Raw genomic sequence first — 26,965 nt, 5'->3', positions numbered from 1 at the left:
AGAGGAGGAGGAGGAGGGGCCCTTCATCTCAGCCTCACCTTCACTTTATTTATTTATTTATTTTTTTGACAGGCAGAGTTAGTGAAAGAGAGACAGAGAGAAAGGTCTTCCTTCTGTTGGTTCACCCCCCAAATGGCCACTACAGCCAGCGCACTGTGCCGATCCGAAGCCAGGAGCCAGGTGCCTCCTCCTGGTCTCCCATGCGGATGCAGGGCCCAAGCAATTGGGCCATCCTCCACTGCCTTCCCGGGCCAGAGCAGAGAGCTGGACTGGAAGAGGAGCAACCAGGACAGAACCCGGTGCCCCAACCGGGACTAGAACCCAGAGTGCCAGCGCCGCAGGCAGAGGATTAGCCTAGTGAGCCGTGGCACTGGCCACCTTCTTCACTTTAAAAAAAAAATATTTATTTTAAGGGCTGACATTGTGGCATAGCAGGTTGAGCCGTGGCCTGCAGGGCTGGCATCCCATATGGGTTCTGGTTCATGTCCCGGCTATTTTTTTTTCCCCAAGATTTATTTGTTTGTTTGAAAGGTAGAGTTACAAGGCCGGCGCTGCGGCTCAATAGGCTAATCCTCTGCCTGCAGCGCCGGCACCCTGGGTTCTAGTCCCGGTCGGGGCGCCGGATTCTGTCCCGGTTGCCCCTCTTCCAGGCCAGCTCTCTGCTGTGGCCAGGGAGTGCAGTGGAGGATGGCCCAAGTGCTTGGGCCCTGCACCCCATGGGAGACCAGGAGAAGCACCTGGCTCCTGGCTTTGGATCAGCGTGGTGCACTGGCCGCAGCACGCCGGCCATGGCGGCCATTGGAGAGTGAACCAATGGAAAAGGAAGACCTTTCTCTCTGTCTCTCACTGTCCACTCTGCCTGTCAAAAAAAAAAAAAAAAAAAAAAAAAGAAAGAAAGAGTTACAGGGAAGCAGAGGCAGAGAGAGAGTGATCTTCCATCCAGTGATTCACTCCCCCAGATGGCCACAATGGCCAGAACTGTGCCTATCCAAAGCCAGGAGCCAGGAGCTTCCTCTGGGTCTCCCACGTGGGTAGAGGGGCCCAAGGACTTGGGCCATACCGCTCTCCCAAGCCATGGCAGAGAGCGGGATCAGAAGTAGAGCATCTCGGGCTTGAATTGGTGCCCATGTTTTTTAAAATATTTATTTATAAATATAATACAAATAAGTATTTTTAAAAAGTATTTATTTGTAAAGATTTATTTGAAAGAGTACAGAGAGAGATGGAGACAGAGAGGTTGATCTTCTGTCAGCTGGTTTGTTCCTCAAATGCCTGCATCAGCCAGGTCTGGGCCAGGCCATGGATGTGAGCCCAGAGCTCCCTGGTCTCCCCATGAGTGGCAGGGAGCCAAGTTCTTGGGCCATTTTTTTGCTGCCTTCCCAGAAGCCTTTGCAGGAAGCTGGATGGATGCGGAGCAGCTGGGGCTTGACCCTGCACTCCCATGTGAGATGCCGGTGTTGCAGACTGTGTCTTACCCCTCTGTATTGCAGCGCCTGCCCCAGCCTCTTCATTTTCATTTCTTTGAATCCACAAAAGCCTTGCAAGCGTCCTCTGGAGCTGGGACGCCAGGGCGTCGCTGGGAATTGTGCAGCCAAGCCCCTCTCTGAGGCGTCATGGGGCGTCCTCCTCCGGGCCAGTCGCTGCAGATGTAGGGCCGGTGATGAGGTTAGGCGTCCCAGAGTCAGACCCCGGTTCCAGTGCCAGCTCCATCTCTGGCCAGCGCCTGGAGAGTTCCAAATTGGCATCCCAAAGCTGTGTGAGGGCGTCCCTGAGGACGACCCAAACCTCAAAGCTGAAACCGGGCCTCTCCCCTTGCTCCCCACCTCCACCCGAGCTCAGGATGTGAGCAGGAGGTGGGAGAGGTCCAGTCGAACAGACAGCCTGGCGTTCTGAGCAACACTTCAGGCCACACGTCTGTCTCCTGCTCTCTCCTCCTGACTCAGGGCCGTCAGCTCTCTGGGCCTGCCCGCAGGTCACTCACCATCACTTCGTAGTGGCCAGGCGCTCGGCCAGAGGGCCCTGCCCCTCACAGGGACTCTCCTAGGACACTGTGGAGCTTGTAGTCCTTTCAAAGTAGGGAAAGAAGGCAGACGTCTGGCTCAGCTGTTAGGATGCACCTGGGGCACCCACATCGCACGTCAGTCTGCCTGGGGCTGAGTCCCAGCCCTGCTTCCTGCTGATGGGTGCCCTGGGAGGCAGCCGGTGATGGTTCCACCCTGCTCCCCGCACGGGAGGCCTGGATTGAGTTCCTGGCTCCTGGCTTTCATCTGCCTCAGCCCTGGCTGCTGCAGATATTTGGGGAGTGAGCCAACAGATGGAAGATCTCTCTCTATCTCTCTTTCCTTCTCTCTGTCACTCTTTCAAATAATGAAAATAATGAGAGCAAGCTCTCCCTAGCTTCCTAACCCCTGCCTCCAGGGACTCAGAAACAGCTCACGTAGGCTTCTCTCCAAGGCTGACGCCACATCCCACCTCCAGGCCAGGGGCCTGTCTCACATCCCACACGGAGCGCCTTCACTGCCTACCAGGCGCTGTGCCTGGGTGACTCAGGCAGAGCGGCCCCTCCCCTCCCTCCTGGGGCTGACGGTGAGGCACAACCAGGAAATGGCAGGTGCCAGTGGGTGCGCGTCCCAGTGCTGCGAGAGGAGGACAGGGCCTCGGTGCCATCGCTGGCTGGAGAACAGACTGCACAGAGTCTGAAGCATGGGCTCAGGGCGAGCAGGGCAGGCTCCCTGGGCAGGCAGCCTGCGGTGCACGGGCTCCACACGGCCGCCGGCCCCAGTGGAGGCGGGTGGACAGCACAAGGCCGTACGACGAGGAGGTTGCCCAGGCGGGTCCCCGGGGGGTGGGATTTTGTTCTGGAGTCAGGGGGTTTTGTCTCCTGTGCACGGCTCATCATTTAGGAGGATGGCACAGGCTGTGTGGGGAGGCCACGCAGTGGTGGTGCAGCGACAGGTGGGCTGGGGAGCAGGTGTGCGTGGAACCTGCCAACTGGTCTGGAGGGGCAGGGGAAGGGGCTGTGGGCTGCCGTGCAGGCTCGGGCTTGGGCAGCATACTCAGGGAAGCAGCAGCACTGGTCAGGGCCCGGGGGAATTTGGTCGCAGGTGATGGGAACCTCCCAGATGCCTCAGGTGGTGGGGGCATGGAAAAGTGAGTGAAGGCATCACGTATTTGGGGGTCTTGGAACTTCTTGGAATTTGGGGACAACTAGAGACTCCTCCCCCAGAGTAACAAACAGGTATGGTCCGCATACACGCTGGGGGAGGGACAGCCTGTCTCCGTGCAGCAACCTTAGAGCTTGAGAGCTCAGCCCGACAGGTGCACGAATGACCGCTTCAGCCAGGGATTCGCAGGAGGGCTGCAGGGCAGAGGGAGCGTGCGGGGAGCCGTCCTGGGCTGGCCCTGCGCAGCCAGGGAGCTTTCAGACCCCGGGAGGAAGTCTCTGTCGCTCTGTGGACCCCCGGGTCCTCACGAGGGCACAGCTCCGAGTGGCACAGACGCTCACTCTTGCTTCCTTCCTCTGCCCCCATACTCACCGGCGCCTCTCGTTTTCCTTCTGCACTGCAGGATTTGGAGGGAGCACCGCCCTCTAAAAAGATGAAACTAGAGGTCTCCCAGCAAAACTCGGAAGAGATGTAGGCGCCCCCGGAACGCCTCCGACCCCCGTTTCCTGGAAGGCGCGTCAGCAGGCTTCATCCTAGGGCAGCGTGGCCCGAGCAATTGCTCTTGGGTGCGAACACAACTAAGAACGTTTTCAAGTTTACCAAGTGCAAATCCAAGACCGCCTAGACCGGCATCCCTTCGCAGACCCTGAAGAACTGCGCTGTGGAGCGGACATCGGACCTTGCAGTGGCCGTGCTCGGGAAGCGGGCGACAGCTCAGGAGTGACTGCACACTGTCTCGGAAGCCAAGAGTACACTTGTGTTGCTGCTGTATTTTTTCTTCCACTTCTCTATTTAACGAGATAAGCTATTCGAGGGTGGAACCGATCAGGAAGTCACTTTTCGTCGGAGGCTTTTCACTGTTCAATCGATTCCTTCTGCTTTCTTTTTTTGTGCCTTGTGCCCTTGAGGTGACCTCTGGCATGTTTCCTGGTTGTTTTGCATCTCCCTTTGCAAAGTGCCCTCTTGGTTTGGTTCAGGCAGCAGCTGCCACCATGTTGGCCTCTCTCCAGCCCGCCCAGGACTCCGAGGGAACAGGCAGGACGGAGCCACGGCTGCAGAGGGGTCGGTGCTCCTCGCCCACCTGACTTCCCGGTGAGGGGGCTTGGTGGGTGTGCCCCGAGCCCTGGGTGGGGTCAGCACCAGCCTCCGGGGTCCGAGGAGTCACAGGAATCAGGACACAGCCCCCGGGAGCTGGCCTCCTCCGGCCCCCGACAGGCCCCGCGGATGCACAGAGCCCTTGGATATTCCTGGCACTTGCACCCCATCGCCCCCTCCATCACCACACCACTTTGTCCCAGACCTCCGAAGAAGAGTCGGCTTCCCCGGCGGACTGCAGGGTGGTCTCCGTGAGACGGTGACAGGGCCGGGGAGGCCGAGAGCTGGCGGCAGGCAGAGCTGGTGCTGAACTCTCTCCCATAGGATGTTGCTTGGATTTCAAATCCACGGTAACCTGCTGCCCTCTGCCTCCCCCTTGCCCGCCCCCGCCCGAGGCAAGGTTGGTGGAAGTCCACTCAGCCCTCAGAGCCCGAGGCTGGGCCGAGGGTCATTCCCAGGACGTGCCTGTGGGGCCTTGAAGGCCGCGGAAGAGGCACCAGGGAATCGGGAAGATTTGCACACGCTCCGGACGGGAGGCCCCGGGCGGACCTGGCACGGCGTGGCCCTCCGAGGCCGGGCCTGCTCCTTGTTAATCTACACACTCCTCAGACCTTAAACCCCTTCCCAGCTTTCTGGGCCGCACTGGAGTTGTGTGTCGGGGGTGGGGCCGCGGGTCTTGTTCTCTTTGGCTAATCGGTGCATCTCCGGTACCACCTGTGCTGTGAGGCGCTCTCTCCTGACCACCGTGAGAAGTGTCTGCAGATCCTGTTTTTTTCTAAGAGTTTCTGAGGGTGAGGCTCCTGCTTTTTTCAAGGGAGCTTACTTCCTGCACTTCAAGAAGAATCAAAATGTTCCTGAATCTCAAATACCTCATGCAAAACGTCTCCTGAAATAAGGGAAGAAAAAAAAAAACTTTGGAAAGAAATCTCCATGTTGAAGTTGGCGATGCCGAAAGGTTTGTCTTCAACACACAATCCTCGGGCTCGCCCGCGCCCCTCGGGCGGCTGGTGCTGCTGCGGCCGGCGGGTCCCGGGCACGCTGAGCTCTGCAGCGAGACTCCGCGTCGGTGAGACATGAATTTGTGTATTTATTTCCTTTTCTTTTTTTGGGAAACGAGAGGTTACGACCCTGACAGCTGAAGGAACTCCAGCGCACACGTGGGAACGCAGGGTAGGGGGCTGCGGTGGCGGCCAGGCTGCCGGGGCGGGGGGCCGGAGCTGACGTCCACAGTGCCCGGGCTGTCATTTGTTTTTCTCTGAAGTGCCTGAAGGTAGGACTGGGCCGGCGGCCAGGAGCTCCGGCCCCGCCGCGCCCACGCCAGGCAACGTGCCAGCAGCCCTGCGCACCACGCTGGCCACGGAGGCCTTCCCCGGGGATAGTCAGACTGCAGAAATCGACGTGCTTCCTTCGCCGCCGCGGCTGCCCCCTTCCGCCCTGCGCCCCTCGCCCTCGCCCCCCGACAGACCTGTAACCGGGCTGGCCTGGGCGGGGGCCCTACGCGAATGCCTTCCGTGGACATCCGGCCCCGTGGCCTAAAGGGCTCCCAGGGCAGACTTACTCCCCCCAGAACTTGAAGCTGGGGAAGCTGCGGCTACACATTCCACAAAGTGCTGGCACTTAACACCCATCACCCGGAAGGCTGTTGACCGACTCACCCAGGGTGCCCTCCCATCCTCCGGCGGTGTCGTGGTTTGGAGTGTCCATTCTCGCCCAGGACCTGGTTAGAGGTATAAAGACCTTTTTTCACCGTCACCCAATTTTTTTTCCCTCTTACGATTTTTTTTTGGTGTGTTGTACAGCAGTATAATTTTTCACTTATTTATTCCATCAGTAGATATGGTTTGTACAATGTACAATGGTTCCATTTCAGAAAATTAAAAAAAATTTCAAATCATGAATGCCGTGTGGTTTTGTGGCATCCTCAGAGACAGTGAAACCAGGTCGGGGGGTGCTGTTCCTCACAGGCTACCGTGGCCTCTGCGGCGTGGTGGGGTGGCCCTGAGCGCACAGGGTGGGGTGAGCTGCTGGTAGGTCGCAGGAGTAGCCAGCTGGGCTGCTAGATGCTCCCTTGTGTGGGCAGGTGTGGTTGGCTGCCTTGTGCAGGTGAGCGATCGGGACTGTCCCTTGCCTCGCTTGTGTGGCCGCTCAGAGCCCCACCTGAGCCACCCCAGGCCCGGAGAGCACAGGGTTAGCCTCTCCCTCGACTTCAGGGGCGGTGGGCCCTCCCTTGGCATCTTAGCCGGGAGCCAGAGCCTCCCGGGACTCTGCGCTCGGCCCAGCCTCCCTCCCCTCTGTCCGTCTTCCAGCTGAAGTTCAGCCGTGGCCCTGGGTTAGCTGCCCAGAGGGGACAGGGCCGAGTCTCCCCGAGGACCGCCTAGAGACCGCCCTCTCCCCCTGGGGTCTTGTTTGCCCCCCTCCCGCCCCAGTCCTTTCCAACACACTCCCGTGTTTGTACCGGCGTTGGTTGTGTTCAGCGAAGTCAACTCCTGAAGTGGAAAGTTCAGCTCAACGAAACACAAATCACGGAGGCCTTGTTTGCTTGACAAAGCAAACTGCAGGAGCTGGCACCCTCTCATGCCCTCCCTTCTGTCCCCACGTGGCTGTGGCCTGGCCCCCGCTGCCCTGTGAACGTCCACTCCTCCCAGGCTCTGAAGCTTGCCCTTCCTCTGTGTGGCCTGGTCCCAGGCCCCTGGTCTCAGGCCTCTCACTGCTGTCTTGCTCTGTCTGGCTCGCTTTCCCATCTCCCTCATCAAGGAGTTGTGCACAAGAGCTGGAAGTCTGAGCTTTGTAGGCATTCATTCATTCCTTCATTGAGCACCGTGTGTGTGCTGGGCACTGGGCAGCCAGTGTTGAAACCCGACCGTTGGCCGGCGCCGCGGCTCACTAGGCTAATCCTCTGCCTGTGGCGCCGGCACACCGGGTTCTAGTCCCAGTTAGAGCTCCAGTTCTCTCCTGGTTGCTCCTCCTCCAGGCCAGCTCTCTGCTGTGGTCAGGGAGTGCAGTGGAGGATGGCCCAAGTGCTTGGGCCCTGCACCCACATGGGAGACCAGGAGGAGGCTCCTAGCTCCTGGTTTCAGATTGGCGCAGCGCGCCGGCCATAGTGACCATTTTTGGGGGTGAACCAATGGAAAAGGAAGACCTTTCTCTCTCTCACTGAAAAAAAAAAAAAAAAAGAAACGCCGTCCAGGCAGGTAAGTGAGCCCGCCGCCCTCAGCAGGCTGCCTGACACGGTGTGGGATCAGAGGGGATGTGTATCCTGATGGCAGGGGTCAGGGCGGCTCCTGGGCTGGTGGAGGAACCCCAGCCGTGGCTCTGGTGGACCAGGGCGGGTGCTGCCTGTGAATAGCATGGATTGGAAAAGGCCAGCCTGGCGGCGTGGTTAGGGGAGGGGGACAGTAAGCAGACAGGAGGCCAGCCCTTGGCAGAAGGCCTGAGTCTCTCCAGGAGGGAACAGGTGGGCTGGGGAAGGCAGGCGGAGAAAGCTCGGGTCCAAGCGGATGCCAAGCCGACTGCCATGGGGGTCCGCGGTGGGGCAGAGCATGGACCGCAGACCCTGACGGCCCCTTTCTGAGCGCATTTTTCGCTCCAGACCAACTCTGGCACAGCCCCCGGCACATTCCCCTCTTCGTCCACTGGGGGTCGCCATCCCCCAGGCCCGTCCAACCAGCGCGGTCTGTCTCCCTCGCTGCTGTCATTGGTTCAGGGGTGGGCACATGACTCGAGATGGGCCAATGGGAGTCAGCCCTGGGATTTCTGCGGGAAATGGCGGGAAAGCCACAGCGGGAGCCTCGGCTGCGCTGGGAAGGAGCTGCGGGGCCGTTGTGGCTTCCACACGGGAAGAAACCTGCCTGAGTTGACCCAGCACAGGGAGGAGTTGTTGGACGGTGAGCCCGCGCTTCCGGTCGAGCTCTCGCTGCCAGCCAGGCCCGAGGCCAGCGCGGTCCCCGAGCTTCGCGGCTTAGCCTTTGGACGCCCGCGCGGGCTCGGGTACGTTCCCCTCAGCCTCTCAGAGCCTCGCCCCAACGAGAGCCCTCGCCCCGCCGTGCTAGACCGTGGGGAGTGCCCGCAAACCCAGAGGGCCTCCTGACCCCCGAGTGGGCGCCTCCACGTGACAAGGCCTCAGTCACGGGGACCTGGTTCTGAGCACCAAGGCCGCCAGGCCGGGGCTGTGTGGTCGCAGCATGTGCCTTGGCCTCTCTGAGCTCTGGGGCCCTTACCTGCTACGTGGGACGGCGGAAAAGCGTGCCCACTCGCGTTGTCGTGTCGGGGATTTAGGGGATTTAGGCGAGGGGATGTGACCGTGGTCAATCTGAATGTTAGCGTTGTCGTTGGTTATCCTCAGCGCGGCTACACCCCGGGCCAGCCTCTAGCGCCCGAGGCACAGGGGAAGGAGAGAACTGCCCACCCGCAGGCCCCCGCCCTTGACCGCCAAACTACACTTTACTCTCTCAAGGACCCTACTCTTCCCCAGTTGATGGACGCCGGAGGGAGCCTGGCATGATGCACAGCTGAGTTGGCTGGGGCCGAGCAGAAGCCCCCCACCCCCGGATGGGGGGGAATCGGGCGGAAGAGGAGACAGGGCCCCCTGGGCTAGGGGCTGGAGCACGCGATGCTCTCCCGGGGCCCCAGCAGGGAGCCGAGCGCCCCGGGTCTCAGAGACCAGCCCGCCGTGTAATGCTGAGTGGTGGCTTCGAGCAGGGACCGGGCCTGTCCATCACTCGGCAGGCACAACTGAGCCCAGCCTGTCTTCCACTGTGCTGGGGGTCAGGAACCCGGCCTGCTGCTCCCGACGTGGGAAATACGTAGGACCCGGCCCTTTACAGAGAGTGCCTGTCCCCGCCCCCGCCCTGCCGAAAGACTCTGGTTAGAATCGCCATCATGACGACTGGGCACCAGGCAAGGCTTTTCTGGATTTTTCTATCGACACAGAAGGGTGCAGCCCAACGAATCTTCACCCACTGAACACACCTGTGTAACCAGCACCCGACCAAGTAACAGGATGATCCTGGGAGGCTGTCATCACCGCTTCCCTGGCCTTCGCCTGCAGACAGATTTGAACTTGACATTCACGGACTCGCAGGCACAGTGTGTGCCTTTTGTGCCTTGCTGCTTCTGCTCAACACTGTGCGTGAGGATGCGTGACGCTGTCGCGTGCCCTCGGAGCCATTCTCGCTGCTGGAGAACGCTGGCGGCTGAGGCTCCTGGGTGGTGCTTATCCGTTCTCCTGCTGCTCTGTGTTCCCAGGTTGTGGGGGGCAGGAGGCCATTGCGAAGACTCCGTGGTCTCACTCCACCCTGGGTTGCAGCCTGGGAAGGGGTAAGAGCAGTGCAGGATGCCACGTGGGCCACCTGCGTCGCGTTGCACAGTGCCTGGGTTTGTTTGTGTTCTGCTCATGCCTGAGTCCAGCTTCCTGCTAACGTGCACGCTGGCAGGCACCAAGTGGTGGCTCCAGTACTTGGGTTCCTGCCCCCCGTGTGGGAGACCTGGATGGAGGCCCTGGCTCCTGGCTTCAGCCTGGCCCAGTCCTGGCTGTTGTGGGCCTTTGAGGAGTGAACCAGCAAAGTCTCTCTGCCCCTCTGGGTTTCAAATAAAATGAAAATATGTAAGTAAACTTGTTTTCTTTTTTTTTAACCTTAAGATTTATTTTATTTATTTGAAAGACAGTTACAGAGAGTGGTAGAGGCAGAAAGAGGTCTTCCATCCGCTGGGTCACTCCCCAGATGACCACAATGGCCGGAGCTGAGCTGATCTGAAGCCAGGGGCCAGGAGCTTCCTCCAGGTCTCCCACACAGGTGCAGGGGCCCAAGGACTTGGGCCATCTTCCACTGCTTTCCTAGGCCATAGCAGAGAACTGGATCGGAAGTGGAGCAGCCAGGTCTCGAACCAGCATCCATATGGGATGCCAGCACTGCAGGCAGCGGCTTGACCCGCTATGCCACAGCGCCGGCCCCTATGCCACAGTGCTGGCGCCAACTTGCTTTTTAGACGTGGAAACCGAGGTTTGATCCGGTGCTTCCTGAGGAAGGTGTGCTTTCTGTCCCCCTCTCGGAGTCTGGTGGGAAACCGGCTGCTGCCGCTGCAGGATTCTGCCGTTGCCAGGAGGTGCAGTTTCTAGATAGAAAGCCGAGCCTGGGCCGCCAGGAGCCAGAAGCAGGGACTCACCGCGGTGTGTGATGCGAATCTTCTCCGACTGGACTGTGGGCCGATGACTCAACCGTGTGAACTTGTCACAGCGCGTGGGGTTGCGCACTGACGGTGGGGGGTTTGATGGCGACGTTGGTTACACCTCGGAGCAGCTGTGGGCAGATCCTGTTTCTTCACCCACATGTGCCTCAGTTTCTCTGACTGTAAGCCGGGGGCAACCGGCCCCCCTTCGGGGTTGTGTGGGGACCCCTGAGACCGGGGCGTGTTAGGAAGGCCCTGCAGACTGCTCAGGGCTGGGGGCTCCCCCTGTGACTGGGTGCTGGCTGGGAAAGCCCCTGGGTCACTGCGGCCAGGGGTGACAGCCGAGGCAATCTTGGGATCCTGTTTGGCTCTGCTGCCGCATCCGACCTGCCGCCGGCGGGCAGGGGAGCCACGCGCGGCGGATGCACCGGCCCTGAACTCCTTCTCCGAGTGGTCCCCAGAGGGAGCCGCTGCCTTTCAGTTTCGGCGCTTGTTTATTTTCAAAGGGAGGTTGCCAGACCGCGGGGCCACCCCTGCCCTTTCATGGTTTGTTTTACGCAGGAGGCTTCAGGAAGAGAGAGAAGAGGTAACGAGAGCAGAAACAGAATCTTGAGCCAGCAGAGAACCGTAACAGACTCCAGCTGTTAGGTTTGGGGGGCACGCGGGGCAGGGGCTCAACTACAAAGCAGGGCCTCACATCCCACTACCCCAGCACCCTGAGGATGCTGAGAGCAGTACTCTTTTTTTTTTTTTTTTTTTTAAGATTTATTTATTTATTTGAAAGTCAGAGTTACCCAGAGAGAGGAGAGGCAGAGAGAGAGACAGAGAGAGAGAGAGAGAGGTCCTCCATTCACTGGCTCACTTCCCAGTTGGCTGCAACAGTTGGAGCTGCGCTGATTTGAAGCCAGGAGCCAGGAGCTTCTTCTGAATCTCCCACGTGGGTGCAGGGGCCCAAGGACTTGGGCCATCTTCTACTGCTTTCCCAGGCCACAGCAGAGAGCTGGATCGGAAGTGGAGTAGCCAGGACTCGAACTAGTATCCATATGGGATGCCAGCATTGCAGGCGGTAGCCTTACCCACTACACCACAGCGCCAGCCCCAGAGAGCAGTACTCTTCATTGCAAAGGTTCCACACAGGATGCTGGGATGACCCAGCATCTGCTGGTCCACTCCCCAGGTGGCTGCAACAGCCGGAGCTGCGCCGATCCGAAGCCAGGAGCTTCTTCGGGGTCTCCCAAGTGGGTGCAGGGGCCCAAGGACTTGGGCCATCTTCCACTGCTTTCCCAGGCCATAGCAGAGAGCCAGACAGGAAGTGGAGCAGCCAGGTCTCGAACTGGTGCCCATATGGGATGCCGGCACTTCAGGCCAGGGTGTTAACCCACTGTGCCACAGCACCGGCCCCAATAAATAAATCTTAAAAAAAAAAAAAAAAAAAAAAAAGGCAAAATGGTTGCCTGGACATTTCTTCATGGAATATGTCTGGAAGACGAATGAGTGCATGAAGATGCTGACCTACAGTGGTTGCTAGGAAGATGCAGATTTCAGCCATGCGTTTTCCACAGACTTCTGGAACACCCTGCAGTGTGCATGGATTTCAAAACTTTCCTTGCACCCAAATAAGTTACCTGTTAGTTCGGTTTTCCCCAGGCTTCTTGAAGTCCCTTCATAGTGGCTCATTCACCCTGTGAAGCAGGTGTGAAGGTCTCCCATGGGAAGGCTTTGTCCAGAGCCCTCTCACCTTCAATTCCCTCCTCCCTCAATCTGGCTCCCAGGCCCCGCCCCCGCTTCTGCAACCCTCGCTCTCCTGAACTGCTCTGTCTCCCACAACAAGGAGGAAAAGTTTCCATTAATTTGTTCCACTGAGGGACACACAGCTGATAAGAAGGCTTAGCAGGGATCTCCCACTCAAGAGCCTGCAGGAGCCAGAGAGGTAAATAAGCAAAGCAGCCTGGGTGATAGGGAGGGGCTGGGACTGGGAAGCTGGGCTGTGCTGTCCCTCCTGAGCTCCTGTGTGGACACAAGGACCTAGCCTTGTCGGATCTTCTGAGAGTCTGATAAACCCAAACATTCTAATGTTTATATAAAACATCATGCTTTGGGGTATGTGCTGTGGTGTAGTGGACAAAGCTGCTGCCTGCGAAGCCAGCATCCCATATGGGCGCCAGCTCGTGTCCTGGCTGCTCCACTTCCAATCCAGCTTTCTGCTGATGGACCTGGGAGAGGCAGAAGAAGATAGCCCAAGTGCCTGGGCTCCTGCACCCACGTGGGAGCTCCTGGCTTCTGGCTTTGGCAGTTCGAAGATCTCTCTCTCTGCCTTTCAAATAAATAAAATAAATCTTAAAAAAAAAAAAGTCATGCTTTATGAAATGTTAGCCAAGAGGGCTGGCGTTGTGCAGCTGGGTAAGCTGCTGCCTCTGATGCCGGCCTCTTTTATTGGAGCACCAGTTCAGTCCCAGCTACTCCACTCACAATCTAGCCCCCTGCTAATGGGCCTGGGAAAGTAGCAGATGACAGCTCAAATACTTGGGCCCCTGCCATCTACATGGGAGACCCGGATGGAGTTCTGTGCTCCTGGCTTTGGCTTGGCCCAGCCCAGGTTGTTGAGGCCATTTGATTTGTGAACCAGCAGATGGGAGTTTCTCTCTCTCTCTCTCTCTCTCTCTCTCTCTCTCTCTCTATATATATATATATATATATATATATAAAACTGCCTTTCAAATAAATAAATAAAGTCTTTAAAAAATGCTAGCCAAAGCCAGCGCCACATCTCAATAGGCTAATCCCCTGCCTGTGGCACTGGCACACCAGTTTCTAGTCCTGGTCGGGGCGCCGGATTCTGTCCCGGTTGCCCCTCTTCCAGTTCAGCTCTCTGCTGTGGCCCGGGAGTGCAGTGGAGGATGGCCCAAGTGCTTGGGCCCTGCACCCCATGGGAGACCAGGAGAAGCACCTGGCTCCTAGTTTTGGATCAGCGCAGTGCGCCGCCGCAGCGGCCATTGCGGGGTGAACCAACGGAAAAGGAAGACCTTTCTTTCTCTCTCACTCACTGTCCATTCTGCCTGTCAAAAAAAAAAAAATGTTAGCCAAATAAATCAGATTTTTTAAAAAATTTATTTTGGTGTTAGTTTTTACTGCGGTAAACACATTTACCCCTTACTTTTTCTCTGTTACCCCCAAAGTACAAGAGAACAAGAAAGAAGCAGAGAACCTGCATTTAGTGAACCAAGGCCCTTTCTGCAGCCCCAGACCACAAGGCAAAAGTGGAACGGAGGATGGAGAGCATGAAGGAGCTTCGCAAGCCGAGGAGGAGCGGAAGAGCCGGCTGGTCCCTCCCAAGACCCCAGAAACGTGCAGGAGTCAGACGCAGCAGGTGGGGCAGAGGCAGGGCGCTGCAGGGAGGTGTGGCTGGAAGCCTGTGCACAGGACCTCCAGGTTCCCGCCCCATCCTGGGCAGGTTCATTGGCCCTGCTGCTCACTGCAGGTTTAGCTTCTGGAGAAATTAAACCAGCCCAGCTCCAGAACTGGAGATAGCAGTGTGGAGAGCAGGCAGGGTGGAGTTGCCAGAGACTGAGAGCAGGGAGACTTAGTGGCAGTGGGCAGAGCGGGCAGCAAGACCACACAGGCCCTTCCTGGCCGCTGGACCCACCCACAGAAAAGACGCCAGACAGTGTCACTGAGCCAGGGGCCACCTGCAGCTGCACCAGTCGGGGGCCATGGTGCTGTCCATAGCGTACTCTGACACTGTGAGTCTCCCAATGGATTGCATTCCAGAAAGGAAACCTTCCAACCTGAAGAGAGTTCAGAATGAACCAATAGAAAAAGAAACAGAATGCCACCAGCGGAAGATAACTTCAGATGAACGCAGTGTTTCTGAGGGGGAGGTGAGAGACAAGATTGCATCCATGAAACCAGAACAGGGTGCTCCATTAAAAAAAAAAAAGTAACACTTGGGAAATAAGAAAGACAAGGAATTTTTTGAATGAGGTATAATTTAAAATGTTAGTAAAATTTCCTTAAAAGTAGGTCAGAAAGACAAAAATCAGCAAATGTAATAAAAAATAGAGTGTTGATTCAACAAGTCCAACAACTAACAGACGTTCCAGAAAGACAAAACAGAAAAGATGAAAGGGAGAAAATGATAGTGTAAGAAAACGCCCCTCAACCAAGGACAGGAGCTTCCAGGTTAGAAGAGCCCACAGAGCAGGCATCTGGAGCAGCAGGTAAAATGCCGGGAGGGCCTGGGTTCAAGTCATCTCTCTGTTTCTGAGTCCAGCTTCCTGCTAATGTGTACCCTCGGAGGCAGCAGGTGGTGGCTCAAATTCTTGGGTTTCTGCCACCCACGTGGGAGACCTGGATGGAGTTCTTGGCTCCTTCAGCCTGGCCCAGCCCTGGCTCTTTCCAGCATTTGGGGGGTAAACAAGCAGAGGAAAGATTCTCTCTCTCTCTCTCTGCTTTCAAATAAAAATAAATTTTAAAAACTTTTAAAAAGAGCTCACAGGGGCTAAATCTCATTTAATTTTAAAAAGACCCATTCATGAATATCAATGATAAATAGGAAATTCTAAGTCTCAGGGGGTGAGGGGTGGGAACAGGTCACACAGAAAGGATCCAACATCAGAATCCCAAGAGCAGTACGGCCACGGAGCAGTTCTTTCAAATTCAGAAGACAAATGAGTTCCAGTTCATGTCCTCTACTTATCCAAACCAGTAAACAAGCGTGCAAGCAGATGCAAGCACTTTGAGTTGTGTGAGGTCTCAGAAGTTCTTCCCCTGACTTTCTGAAAAGGCTACTGAAGGATGTACTTCTGGGAAATAAGGAAGTACAGCAAGGACAAAGAAATGGCAGACTGGACACAGAAATGAGATGAGTTCCCAGGGTGATTAAGGGGCTCCCAGGACAACAGCTGTGCTCCTTTAGTTCAGCAGAGGGACAAAGCTCAAAGTTGGGGTAGGGGGACAGAACTGGACAGTGCTGACTGTGAAAATTATATTGAGAGTTTGTTTTTTTTTTAAGTTTTATTGCTGTATTTGAAAAGCCGAACACAGAGAGAGGAGTCTGTATCTGTTGGTTCATTTCCTAAAGGGCTGGGCCAGGCTGGAACTAGGAGCCAGGAGCTCCATCCTGGTCTTCCATGGGGGTGGCCGAAGTGCATGTACTTGAGCCACCAGCCAGGAACTGGATCTGAAGCTGAGCAGCCGGGACTTGACTGGCACTCAGATACAGGATGTCAGCTTCGCAAGCAGCGGCTTAACCTGCTGTGCCACAGTGCCCGCCCCATCTTTGTGGTTTTCAGCCGTTGAGTCTTGGGAGCAGTTTGTTACCACAGCACAACTAGTCTATATTTACAGATATAGCAGGTGTGTGTGCTAAGCACTGAGAACCTTTTCTTTTTTTTAAGATTTATTTATTTACATTAAAAGAGTGACAGAGGGGACCGGCACTGTGGCGTAGGGAGTAAAGTTACCGCCTGCAGTGCTGGCATCCCATATGGGTGCCAGTTCAAGTCCCGGCTGCTCCACATCCGATCAGCTCTCTTCTGTGGCCTGGAAAAGCAGTGGAAGATGGCCCAAGCCCTTGGGCCCCTGGACCCACGTGGGAGACCCGGAAGGAGCTCCTGGCTCCTGGCTTCAGCCTGGCCCAATCCCGGCTGTTGCAGCCATTTGGGGAGTGAACCATTGGACGGAAGACCTCTCTCTCTCTCTTTGCCTCTGCCTCTCTGTAACTCTCTGCCTTTCAAATAAATAAATAAATCTTTTTTTTTTTTTTTTAAGTTACAGAGGGAGAAACAGATAGAGAGCGAGCATCTGGTTCACTCCCCAGATGGCCACAGTGGAGCCAGGAACTTCATCTGGGCCATCTGCTGCTGCTTTCCCGGGTGCATCAGCAGGGAGCTGTATTGGAAGTGCAGCAGCTGGGACTCGAACTGGTGCTCATATGGGATGTTGGTGCTGCAGCCAGCTGCTTAACCCACTGTACCACAGTGCCAGCCAGAGCTGTACCGGTCCAAAGTCAGGAGCCAGGAGCTTCTTCCTGGTCTCCCATGCGGGTGCAGGGGCCCAAGGTCTTGGGCCATCTTCTACTGCTTTCCCAGGCCATTAGCAGAGAGCTGGATCAGAAGTGGAGCAGCCGGGACTTGAACCAGCACCCATATGGGATGTGGGCACTGCAGGCTGCGGCTTTACCCGCTATGCCATAGCGCCAGCATGGGAAATTTTCTTTTAATGCTGCTTTGGTTATTTCTTGTTTCTTCCTCTCTTGTCCATTGTCTTCTTTCTGGAACTGGGACTTTTGGATGTATGCTTCCTGTCACAACGTTGTTTTGGATGTTTTCTTGGAGAAATCATCAGTTTGATTTTGGAGCACATTTTGTTTGTTTGGTTTTTCAGTCTCACTTATTTGCTATTCTGCTAAACCCTTATTTGAGATCATAGGTTTGTATTTGTTTCCAACGACGTCTATTTGCTTCTTTTCCAGAATGGATTGTGGCTCCATAGGTACAGAATTCTGTGTATTCTTTCTAGGACTATAAAAGTTATTTTTCAAGCCTTCCGATTGTTACCTTTCCCTCCCTTGTTACTTGCTGACTGGCTGACTCTTGCTGTTCTGCCACTCTTTGTGTTTGGAATTCCTACTCCTCTGATTACTGATTTGGTGTCAACAGGGCGTTTCTTCTGATTTTTGGAGAAGAGATGGTTTACCTTATTAGGTTCTGTTTGCTTGTGGTTTGCCTGGATATGGGAAGTGCTCGTTAGCTCCCCTGGGCACTGCCTTGCAAGTCTGCCCTCTGTACACTTGCTGCCCCAGCAGGAGGGGAGCGCGGACCAGCAGCCCAGAGCCTCTGCAAGCATTCATGGTTCCCTGAAAACTGCCCCTCAGACCTCCTCTCTCTCCTTGGAGCCACTGGGCCTGAGCTTGGAGCGGCCTCCGTTACTGGGCCTCATTCCCAGTGGTCCACTGCTGCTGGCATTAAAAAAAAAAATCATTTATTTGAAAGGCAGAGGCAGAGACAGAGGGAGTCAGACAGACCTCTCATTCACTGGTTCACTCCCTAAATGCCCACAACAGATGGGGCTGGGCCAGGCTGAAGCCAGGAGCCAGGAACTTCACCCAGGCCTCCCACGTGGGAGAGAGAGGGCCAAGCACTTGAGCTATCCTCCGCTGTCTTCCCCAAGGCACATTCGCAGGAAGCACAATAGCTAAACATCTGGGATGTTTTTGTCATTAGCAGCAACTTAACCTGATGTGCCACACTTCCCAAGTAAGCTTATTTTCGTGCAAATTTTTATGATAAGCATTTTCTATGTCTTATGAACAAAATTAGAAAAAAATTATTTGGAAGGCAGAAAGACAAATCTTCCATCTGGTTTACTCACCAGTTGCTCACAATAGCCCGCGCTGGGCTGAAGCCAGGAGCCCAGAATTCAATCTGGGTCTTCCACATGGATGCCAGGAACCCAGCACTTGAGGTACACCCTCCTGCCTCCAGTGCACCAGCAGGAAGTTGGATCTGAAGCTGCGAGGTGGGAACTTGGACCAGGCACTTTGATATTGGGGAACTGACCAGCGGCAAATGCCTGCTTCTAATTTTTTAAATTAATATATAGATACCATTAATTCCTGTTTATTTTGGAAATTAGAAAAGATAGATAATCATAAAGAGGAAAACAGGAGTCACTCCACCCGAGTGGCCTGGTTTCCCCACTATCTGGTGACAGTTCCACTCTGAAGGATTATAATTTTTCCAAGAGAGGCAAGTCCTTTTACCCTTCTTGAAATCAAATGACACATCCTGAAGGCACGCCGACACCAACCTCAGTGATGGGGTATGAAGAGCCCAGGGAAACGGGCCAAACTGACAGCACAGTCCGTGACCGAACACGGCACATCCCCAGAAGCAGTTTCCCGAATGGCCGGGCAGACACTGCACTCCCCAGGACACTGGGCAGTTCTGGGCGCCATCGAGTGGCCAGCAAGGAAGCAGAGGCTTTTCTCTGCAGCGGAGCCTGGGCAGCTAACGGCTGCAGGACAGTCGCGGTGAGCTGTGTCTCGAGGGCACGAGAATCTTGAGCCCCACAGGACGTATCATCCTGGCTTCCAGATATCACCCGTGGGAGGAGAAGTCTGGATCCCAGACTATCTCTTCTGCAGACAGGTGCCCAGCTGTTAATGTTGCTGTGAAGCTGGGGGCCTGCTTGTTCTCTCAGCCCTTCGGTCCAGGGATAGCTCGTGTTACAGAAAGAGGAAAAAAGTCTCACGGGACCAGCGATAGAGGGCTCCCTTATCTGAGTAACTGTTGTCGTCCAGGCTGCTCTGCTTCTGATCTGGCTGCCTGCTAATGCACCTGGGGAGGAAGCGGAAGCTGGTGCAGGCACTTGGGCCCCTGCCATACACAAAGGAGACCTGGATGGAGTTCCAGGCTCCTGGCTTCATCCCGGCCCAGCCCTGGCTTTTGTGGCCATTTGAGAAGTGAACCAGTAGATGGAAGATCTCCCTGTCTGTCTCTCCTTCTCTTCAAACAAATCTCTTAAAAAACATAAAGTTCAAAATGGAGTTAGTGCTGCCAAAGTACAGTCTTGTTAATCATAATTGAAATGCCAACTTAATCGACTCACAGAAATCGGAACACAGCACAGCACCAATCCCATTTTGCTGCACTTTGTGACACACACAAAGACATGGACCTTTACAAATCAGCATCAACTTACTGATACCCTTTTTTCTCCACCCAGCACTCCGTCAAGGACATCCTCCTATGTCAGTACAATCAACTCAACATACAGTGCTGGGGCTCTCACATTCAGCGGAGTCCCTCTTGGTAGGGACTAGTGTTCACTGCCACAAATGATGCTACACTCCACTTGTACACAGCTCCTTGAACGAACTTCTAGAAGTGGAACTGCTGCATCAAATGTGGCCTCGCAGAAAAGCCGCTGCCAAGACTGCACTGGTTCGAGTCCCGGCTGCTCCACTTACCATCCAGCTCTCCGCTAATGTCCTGGGAAAAGCAGTGGAAGATGGCCCAAGTGCTCCAGCCCCTGCCACTCACGTGGGAGACCGGGAAGAAGCTCCTGGCTTTGGCCTGGCCCAGGGCTGGCCATTGCAGCCATCTGGAGAGTGAACCAGCAGAGGGAAGATCTCTCTCTCTCTCTCTCTCTCTCGGGTTCTCTGTAACTCTTTCAGTATAAATAAAAGCATCTTTAAATGTTGGTTGGGCATGGAAGAGCTTACCAAGGAGAAGCTAACTCCAAGGTGGACTTCAGACATCTGTAGCTGGTGTCGGGGCGTGGTGCTTTGGGCCAGGGGGAAACCTGGACTCACCCCAGGAAGCTGGGCATCCGGCCCACCCCTCCTGGCACACACACGGCCCGGCCAGCACGGCCATCTCGTCCCTGTCACTCTGCTCGCCCTCCCTCGGCTGCAGGGCACCCGGCCCTGGGGAGGCACGAGGGGGCCAGGGTGGATGCGTCGCGCCCCGGGAACCTGGCCAGGTTTCTGGCAGTGTGGGCTCTTAGGCGGAATCAGGAAGGTCCGGGCGGGGTTGAGCGGGTAGCAACCTGCGGACCCCTGGGCCGGTGCCACCCCCACCCTCTCCGCCCCCCGTACGTGGGTCTGGCTCCCACTCGGTGCCCGGCAGCTCGCCCAGCTCGGTGCTCCACAGGCGCGGCGACCCCTGCCCAGGGGAATTTCCGCTTGCGGAACGGTCCCGAGCGGCGAGGGCGCCGGCCGGGCTGCGCGCGGCCCGCGCCAGGCCACAGAGGCTCGGCCAGAGGCGCTCGCGATCTCGATCTCTCAGGAGGAAAATCCCCGCGCTGTGCGGCGACCCCCGTCTCCCTTCTCGTCCGCACGACGGCCACGGCCGACCCAGTTCCGGGCCCCCACCCCCACCCACCACGTGGAGCGCGCGCCCCGCCCGCGGCCGGGCCGGGGGACAGTCCCCGAGCGCGGGGCGGGCCGGGGGCGGGACCTGCGGGCCCCGCTCGGCCCACGCCTCTCTAGGACACAGCCCCGTGTGGGGCGCAGCCCTGCCTCCGCGCCCCTCATTCCCGGGGCTGCGCGTCGGAAAGGGAGTGAAAAGGGGGCGGGGCCTGGGCGGGGCCTTGGTTCCTGTTTTTTTTTTTTGTCTGGCTAGAAATGGAAAGGTTCCCCTGCGCCTTTAAGAGGCCGACGCGGGCAGCCGATTGGCCGAGACGCGCCGGTGACGTCACGCCGGGGCCGGCGCCGAGGCGGCCCGGTCGGCCCGTACCCTCCCCCTCCCGCCCCGCCGCGCGCTCGCGGACAGTCGGCGCGCGGGCCGGGCCGGCGGCCCTCAGCTTTGGTCCTCCGCGTCGCCCAGGGCCCCGGGGGATGCCCCCGGCCGGGTCCCCCTCATGGCCGCAGACGTCTTCATGTACTCGCCGCGCCGGCCCCGCAGCCGGGTGCGCTCGGTACTGCTCAAGCCCCAAGTGCCCGAGGACGACGACGACTCGGACACGGATGAGCCGTCCCCTCCGCCCGCGTCCGGCGCGGCCACCCCGGCCCGGGCCCACGCGAGCGCTGCGCCGCCGCCGTCCCGGGCCGGGTCGGGCCGCGAGGAGCCCCCGCGCCGCCAGCAGATCATCCACAGCGGCCACTTCATGGTGTCGTCGCCGCACCGCGAGCACCCGCCCAAGAAGGGCTACGATTTCGACACGGTCAACAAGCAGACGTGCCAGACCTACAGCTTCGGCAAGACCAGCTCCTGCCACCTGTCCATCGACGCCTCCCTCACCAAGCTCTTCGAGTGCATGACCCTGGCCTACAGGTAGGACCCGGGAGGCCGCGGTCGAGCCCCGCCTGGCCGGGGCGGGGGGGGGGGCTGCCTCTGACGGAGGGGACCTCCGGGTCCGCGCACCCCCTCTGGGTTTCACCCCTTCGGGAGGGCTTCTGGCTCTGGGGGCCCCGCCGTCGCGAGGGGCCCCGGCGTGCTGGCCTCGTCCCTGGTCGCCAGTGCGGATCTTCCGGCTTCAAGCGCCCCATCCTGGCCCTCCCCTCCGCCGCCCCAGGCCGGCGAGCTTGGACGTGAACGAGGCGTGGGTCCGGGCCGCACCTTCTGTTACCTGGCCCTGGCTTTGTGTGCTCCGGGCTGTGCCCAGCCGCGGCGAAGACCACCTGTCCGGGGAGGCTGGGGCGCTGGCTCGCCCCCTATTCGGGCTGCGGTGGTGGGGGTAGAGCGAGTTGGGTGAAGTGCTGACAGCCTGCCGTGGCGCTACCTTTCCTATTGTCCCTGGGCCGGGAAGCCGGGCCGGACCGTCCTGCCGGCAGGCCCTCCCCCATCTTGGAAGGGCCCTGGGTGCCTCCCAGGAAGACTTCTGGAGCCACAGCTGTCGGAGCCGCAGCCTGCCCTCCTGGCGAGTTGCAGGGTTTTCTGGCTGAAACACTAGATGAGGGGGCAGGCTGCGTGCAGGGCGGACACCCCAGACTGCCCGCGGACTCTGGGTGCTCTGGGTGCTGTCTCGGAGGTGCCCGGCTCTGTCTTCCCCGGCGTGTGGCGAGGTAATGGATCCAGGCGCTTTTCTTGCTGGCAGCAGAACTTCTGGGAGCCGCCGCCGTGGTGGGGTCGCTGCGGCCTGGCTCCTTTGCCTTAGTCACTGCCCCGGGGCAGGGGCGTCTTCGGTCTGCTTGGGCTCACAGGACGGGCTTCCTAGGGGACTCCAGAGAGAGTGAGGAGAGGGGGTTGTGCCCGCTCCTTTTTTGGAGGAGTGAGCTCTGGCAGGATGCCGTTACCTGAGTGGCATTTCCCCCTCTGATGAGCAGGTTCCTTTGTTAGTTCCTGACGTGCACCCCAGTCCCATTTCCCTGGTGATTTCTTCCCATAGTGCTTCCTCCCATCCCCGTTTGGGGCACGCTGGTCAGTCAGTCTCCGATTCTCTGGTTTTACCAGTTTCAGCTGGCACTGGGCTGGTGAAGATATTAAAAAAATAATAATAATAAAGTGGTCCTGAGGTTGCAGCCCTGTGCACCCCCAGCCCAGCCACCAGGGCATATGCTGGGCTCTGAGAGCCTTTAAACATAGCCAGAGGTGAGGGACTGGAATGTGCTTTATTAAGATAACTTAATCCTCTTTTTTCTTTAATATAAACTTCCACACGGACAGGGGACAGGGCGAGAGTGGATGAGTGAGTCACAGGAGGCAGGGACTGGGAAGGCCTCGCCTCGGGGAGCTCTGCCGGAGGAGAAATAAACCAGTCTCCCCTGGGCCTTCTGGTGGGATAATCTAAAGCCTTATAAATAGCACCAGAGAATTTTAGTAATGGCTTTTTTTTCCCATTTCTTTCAAAAATATTTGGCAGCTGGCCATTGCTCAATTAATTTTCTTAATTGCAAAATGCGCCATTAGTTTGGTACAGGACGCTTACCTGGCTCCTAGGGCTCCTCTCCAGGCTCACGCTCCCCCTTTTCCTGATGTTCCCGGTGCCTGCGCTGGGCTGCCGCCTGAGCTCTCCCGTGGAAGGAAGGGCCCCAGGTGGGATTTGCTGGTCGATTTCCCCTGAAGATGCTTTTTGTCTCCGCGTGAGGCTGGCTTGGCAGGCCCTGGATTTGGTTGGCAGTATGGAATTTTGGTACAGATGGACACAGAATGACTCAAAACCAGTTGTCTGGGCTGCAGCCTTTGGCCCTGCAGGAAGCTGGAGAAAAGTGAATTTCTGACCTCAGCTCTCCCACCACGACCGATCGCCAGAGCCGGGGCTGGGCGGGGGAAGACTCAGCCGTCTCAGCCAGTTGGAGTGTTTGTGGTGCTTTGCAGGGTTCTCCCCCTGCCCGGGCTGAGAGGAAGGCCAGCTGGGTCTCCTCTGTGAGTGTTTCTGGCCACTTCCTGTCTGTCGCCTGGCCTGTTCCTTCTAGCTGCCTAACTCTCCCTGGTACACTCTGTGCTTTTCTTTTTCTTTTGGTTTGGTTTCCTGTTAACTGCTGCCTCCCAGCTGTTTCCAGATGAGGTTCAACAGCTCTTTGGGGAGAAACTAAGTGCAGGGAAGTTGGGGTTATTTTTTCCCGTCTGCAAGGTGGTCCAGGATTCTGAACACGATGTGTTCCTGCCCAGGACTGTTGAGGGCCTGACTGTGTGAGTGTGCCCAGGGGCCTGCCTCGTGAGCGACTGGGCAGAGGGGCTTCCCATCCTGTGATGCCAAGTAGCCCTGTGGCAAGACGTCTTGATGATGGGACCTCTGGGAGCGGAGGAGGTGACAGGGCACAAGCCTGCCTGTCTGCGCCCCGGGAGGAGGGAGTGGGCTTACCCGAGATGACGGGAGTGTGTCTGGCACAGGAGGAGGGCTCCCGCTTGAGCCTGCAGGTGGGTTCCGTGAACCGAAGGAAACAGCGCAGCTCTCAGTGCCTGTGTGACAAGTCCCACACAGAAGCTTTGTTGATTAGGCAGGTCCTTTCTAAAGCCCACAATGGAGCTATGTACTCCAGAACATAGTTCATGGTGCTTGCCCTCTTAACATTTTAAGGAATGTCACACATGTGCATCCCCCACACAGACTCTGAACACATCTAGTGTGTAGCTTTTTTTTTTTTTTTAATATTTATGTGCTTTACTTATTTGAAAGGCAGAGAGAGAGACTGAGATCAAGATCTCCCATCCACTGGTTCACTTCCCAGATGCATGCAACAGCCAGGACTGGGCTGAAACAGGGAGCCAGGAACATAACCTGATTCTCCCCTCTGGGTGGCAGGGACCTAACCACTTGAGTCATCCAGCTGCTTCCCAGGGTAGGCATTAGCACCAGGCTGGAATCCAGAGCGAACCCAGGCATTCTGACCCGGGAAGTGTATCCCACTGGGTGCCTTAACAGCTTCATCACTTCCTGCTCCAAACGCCTGCCTCTGGTGTGTAGCTTTTTGTGGTTGATTTGAGTTTCACTTCTCTGCTTTTTAAAGTAGCTCCTTATCAGGGAGACTTGTGGTGAGTGCCTCTGTGGGTGAGAGATGGTCCTTTAGTGGGTATTTGAGAAGACGTTTTAAAATAGGAGCTATAGAGGTTGGCACTGTGGCGTAGGGGGTAAAGCCGTCACCTTCAGGGTTGGCATCACATATGGGTGCTGGTCCGAATCCCGGCTGCTCCACTTCCCATCCAGCTCTCTGCTATGGCCTGGGAAAGCAGTAGAAGATGGCCCAAGTCCTTGGGTCCCTGCACCTGCCTCTGCCTCTCTGTAACTCTGCCTGTCAAATTATATATATATATATATATATATATATATATATATATACACACACTCTGCCTGTCTATATATATATATATATATATATATAGACAGGCAGAGTGTGTATATATATATATATATAATTTGAAAGGCAGAGTGGACAGTGAGAGAGAGAGACAGAGAGAAAGGTCTTCCTTTGCTGTTGGTTCACCCTCCAATGGCCTCCGCGGCCGGCGCACCGTGCTGATCCGATGGCAGGAGCCAGGTGCTTCTCCTGGTCTCCCATGGGGTGCAGGACCCAAGTACTTGGGCCATCCTCCACTGCACTCCCGGGCCACAGCAGAGAGCTGGCCTGGAAGAGGGGCAATGGGGACAGAATCTGGCGCCCCGACCGGGACTAGAACCCGGTGTGCCGGCGCCGCAAGGCGGAGGATTAGCCTAGTGAGCCGTGGCGCCGTTTTAAATAAATAAATCTTAAAAAAAAAAAAAAAAAGTAGGAGCTATAAGATAGCCTTGGTATATCAGTGTATAGGATATGGCCACTAAACATATGCCCTGTAGAGTAACCCTTTCATGACTCCATGGGAGTCTGTCCCAGGCTCTTGGATTAGCGAGCACTAGGGGTTTAGCGCTGTCATTTATTGTGTCCTGTGAATTTAAAGTTTTCAACAGAGGCACCTTCAGGCTAGGCACTGTGATTAGTTGTAAGTGAAAGCCATTCGCACCAATGACTAAATTGGTTTTATTCTTTTATATCCACACTGATGATAAGAGTTTTCTTCTCGTGGTGTGCTATTAAAGGGTGTGCCGGAGGTGGGGCCCCAGAGGTGAAAAGGAAGTCTGTCTCCTGCTGGAGCTCACACACTGGGGTGGGGGAGGGGGACAGGTGCACAGACAGTTCTAGGCCTGAGTCAGGGCTGTGGTGGGGAGCAGCCCCAGGTCTGTGGCAGGATTGAAGGTTGTGTCTGCAGTAGACAGGGTGTGTGGTGTTGACACAGTACCTGTATGGGCCGCTTCCCTGACATCAGGATCCAATGTTAACCATCAGGAACTATGGATCCCAGTTCCCAGTAGGAAACCTCAGTGTTCTTTTTATTCTCTTAACACACTTGTGTTCTTTTTAGATTTATTTTATTTGAAATGTGGGAAAACAGAAAGATCTTCCATCCTCTAGTTCACTCCCCAAATGCCGACACACCCTGGATTGGGCCAGGCAGAAGCCAGGAGCCCAGAACTCAGCTTGGATCTCCCAGTGTGTCAGGGACCAAGGTACTTGAGCCATCATCTGCTTCCCAAGTGGTATGTATCAGTGGGAAGCTGGATCAGAAGTGGAGTAACCAGGACTCAAGCTAGGCACTCCCATGTGCAGTGGAGGTGTTTGAAGTGGCAACTTTTTAACTCTCTCTCTCTTTTTTTTTTTTTTTTTAAGATTTATTTAAATCTTAAAAGGCAGAACAACAGAAAGAGAGCCAGAGATAAATAGAGAGATCTTCCATTTGCTGGTTCACTCCCCAAGTGGCCACAACAGTCGGGAGTGGGCCAGGATGAAGCCAGCAGGCAGGAGCTTCATCCAGATCTCCCACGTGGATGCAGGGGCCCAGGCATTTGGGCCATCTTCTGTTACCTTCCCAAGTGCGTTAACAGGGAGATGGACTCGAAGTGGAGCAGCCAGGTCTTGAACCGGTGCCCATATGGGATGCTGGTGTTGCAGGTGGTGGCTTTACCTGCTATGCCACAACATCAGCCCCTCAGAATTCTTAGAATAAGTCACATCTTTACATACAGATAAAATTGCCAGAAACATGTAATTATATGTAAACACCCAGAAACATAGAGGAGTGCTTCTCCGCAAGCCCTGTGTACTCCTGTGCCTATGTGCAGCGTTTGGAGACGGCATAGGGGCTTCCCGGCTTCTCTGTGGCGGCCCAGGACCTGTTGCCCATCCTAGATGGGGCTGACTGGGACATTGCCAACCCGACAGAAGGGTGAGGCAGGGCTGATGGAGTCGGGAAAGGAGACTCTCGTTGGGGGGGGGGGGTTGCAGGGAGGTGGTGTGCTCTGCTGGGAGGAGAGAGAATTCACTTGAGCATTCGCTTGAGTGGTTACTGTGTTCCACGGTCTGAAGCATCCCTCACATTAAGCCTCTAGGCACATGCTGGTGGGATCCTCATTTTCCCAACTGAGAAGGAAGGAAGGAAGGAGGGAGGGAGGGAAGAAAACTTGAGTTTCTTAAAGGTGGTTCGCTCTGTCGGAAGGGGCTCGGCAGCTGTCCAAGGACAGTCTCCTAAACTGAAAGGTCACCTCCCTCAGCCTTATGAGGCCTGAAATCCAGCTGGAGAGGAAGTGAGAGTGCTGGTTCCTCTCAGTGTGAGCAGCCGAGATGG

The 26,965-nt window shown here is 56.3% G+C and overlaps 2 protein-coding genes and 1 long non-coding RNA gene across 3 annotated transcripts in view; 2 read left to right on the top strand and 1 right to left on the bottom strand.

The window, feature by feature from the left end:
- Positions 1–6,157, top strand: part of BCL7A (BAF chromatin remodeling complex subunit BCL7A) — a 29,752-nt gene extending 23,595 nt beyond the window's left edge. Inside the window, exon 6 of the mRNA XM_002722735.6 lies at positions 3,568–6,157. Coding sequence (XP_002722781.2) covers positions 3,568–3,639 — 72 coding nt within the window. The 3' untranslated portion in view covers positions 3,640–6,157. The remainder of the gene's footprint in view (positions 1–3,567) is intronic.
- Positions 45–3,669, bottom strand: LOC149119825 (uncharacterized). Its single transcript, XR_016227100.1, has 2 exons — positions 3,537–3,669; positions 45–1,723 (listed from the first exon to the last, which is right to left on the bottom strand). It is a non-coding gene; the product is annotated as an uncharacterized LOC149119825 (long non-coding RNA).
- Positions 6,158–20,667: 14,510 nt separating the features above from the next.
- Positions 20,668–26,965, top strand: part of MLXIP (MLX interacting protein) — a 64,839-nt gene continuing 58,541 nt past the window's right edge. The window contains exon 1 of the mRNA XM_002722734.6: positions 20,668–21,202. Within this exon, the coding sequence (XP_002722780.1) occupies positions 20,790–21,202 (413 nt within the window). The 5' untranslated portion in view covers positions 20,668–20,789. The remainder of the gene's footprint in view (positions 21,203–26,965) is intronic.

The sequence above is a fragment of the Oryctolagus cuniculus genome, chromosome 21 (genome assembly GCF_051225735.1).
Source record: "Oryctolagus cuniculus isolate XC-2025 breed Fujian yellow rabbit chromosome 21, ASM5122573v1, whole genome shotgun sequence".
Lineage (NCBI taxonomy): Eukaryota > Metazoa > Chordata > Mammalia > Lagomorpha > Leporidae > Oryctolagus > Oryctolagus cuniculus.
This window is presented reverse-complemented; position numbering and strand designations above follow the sequence as displayed.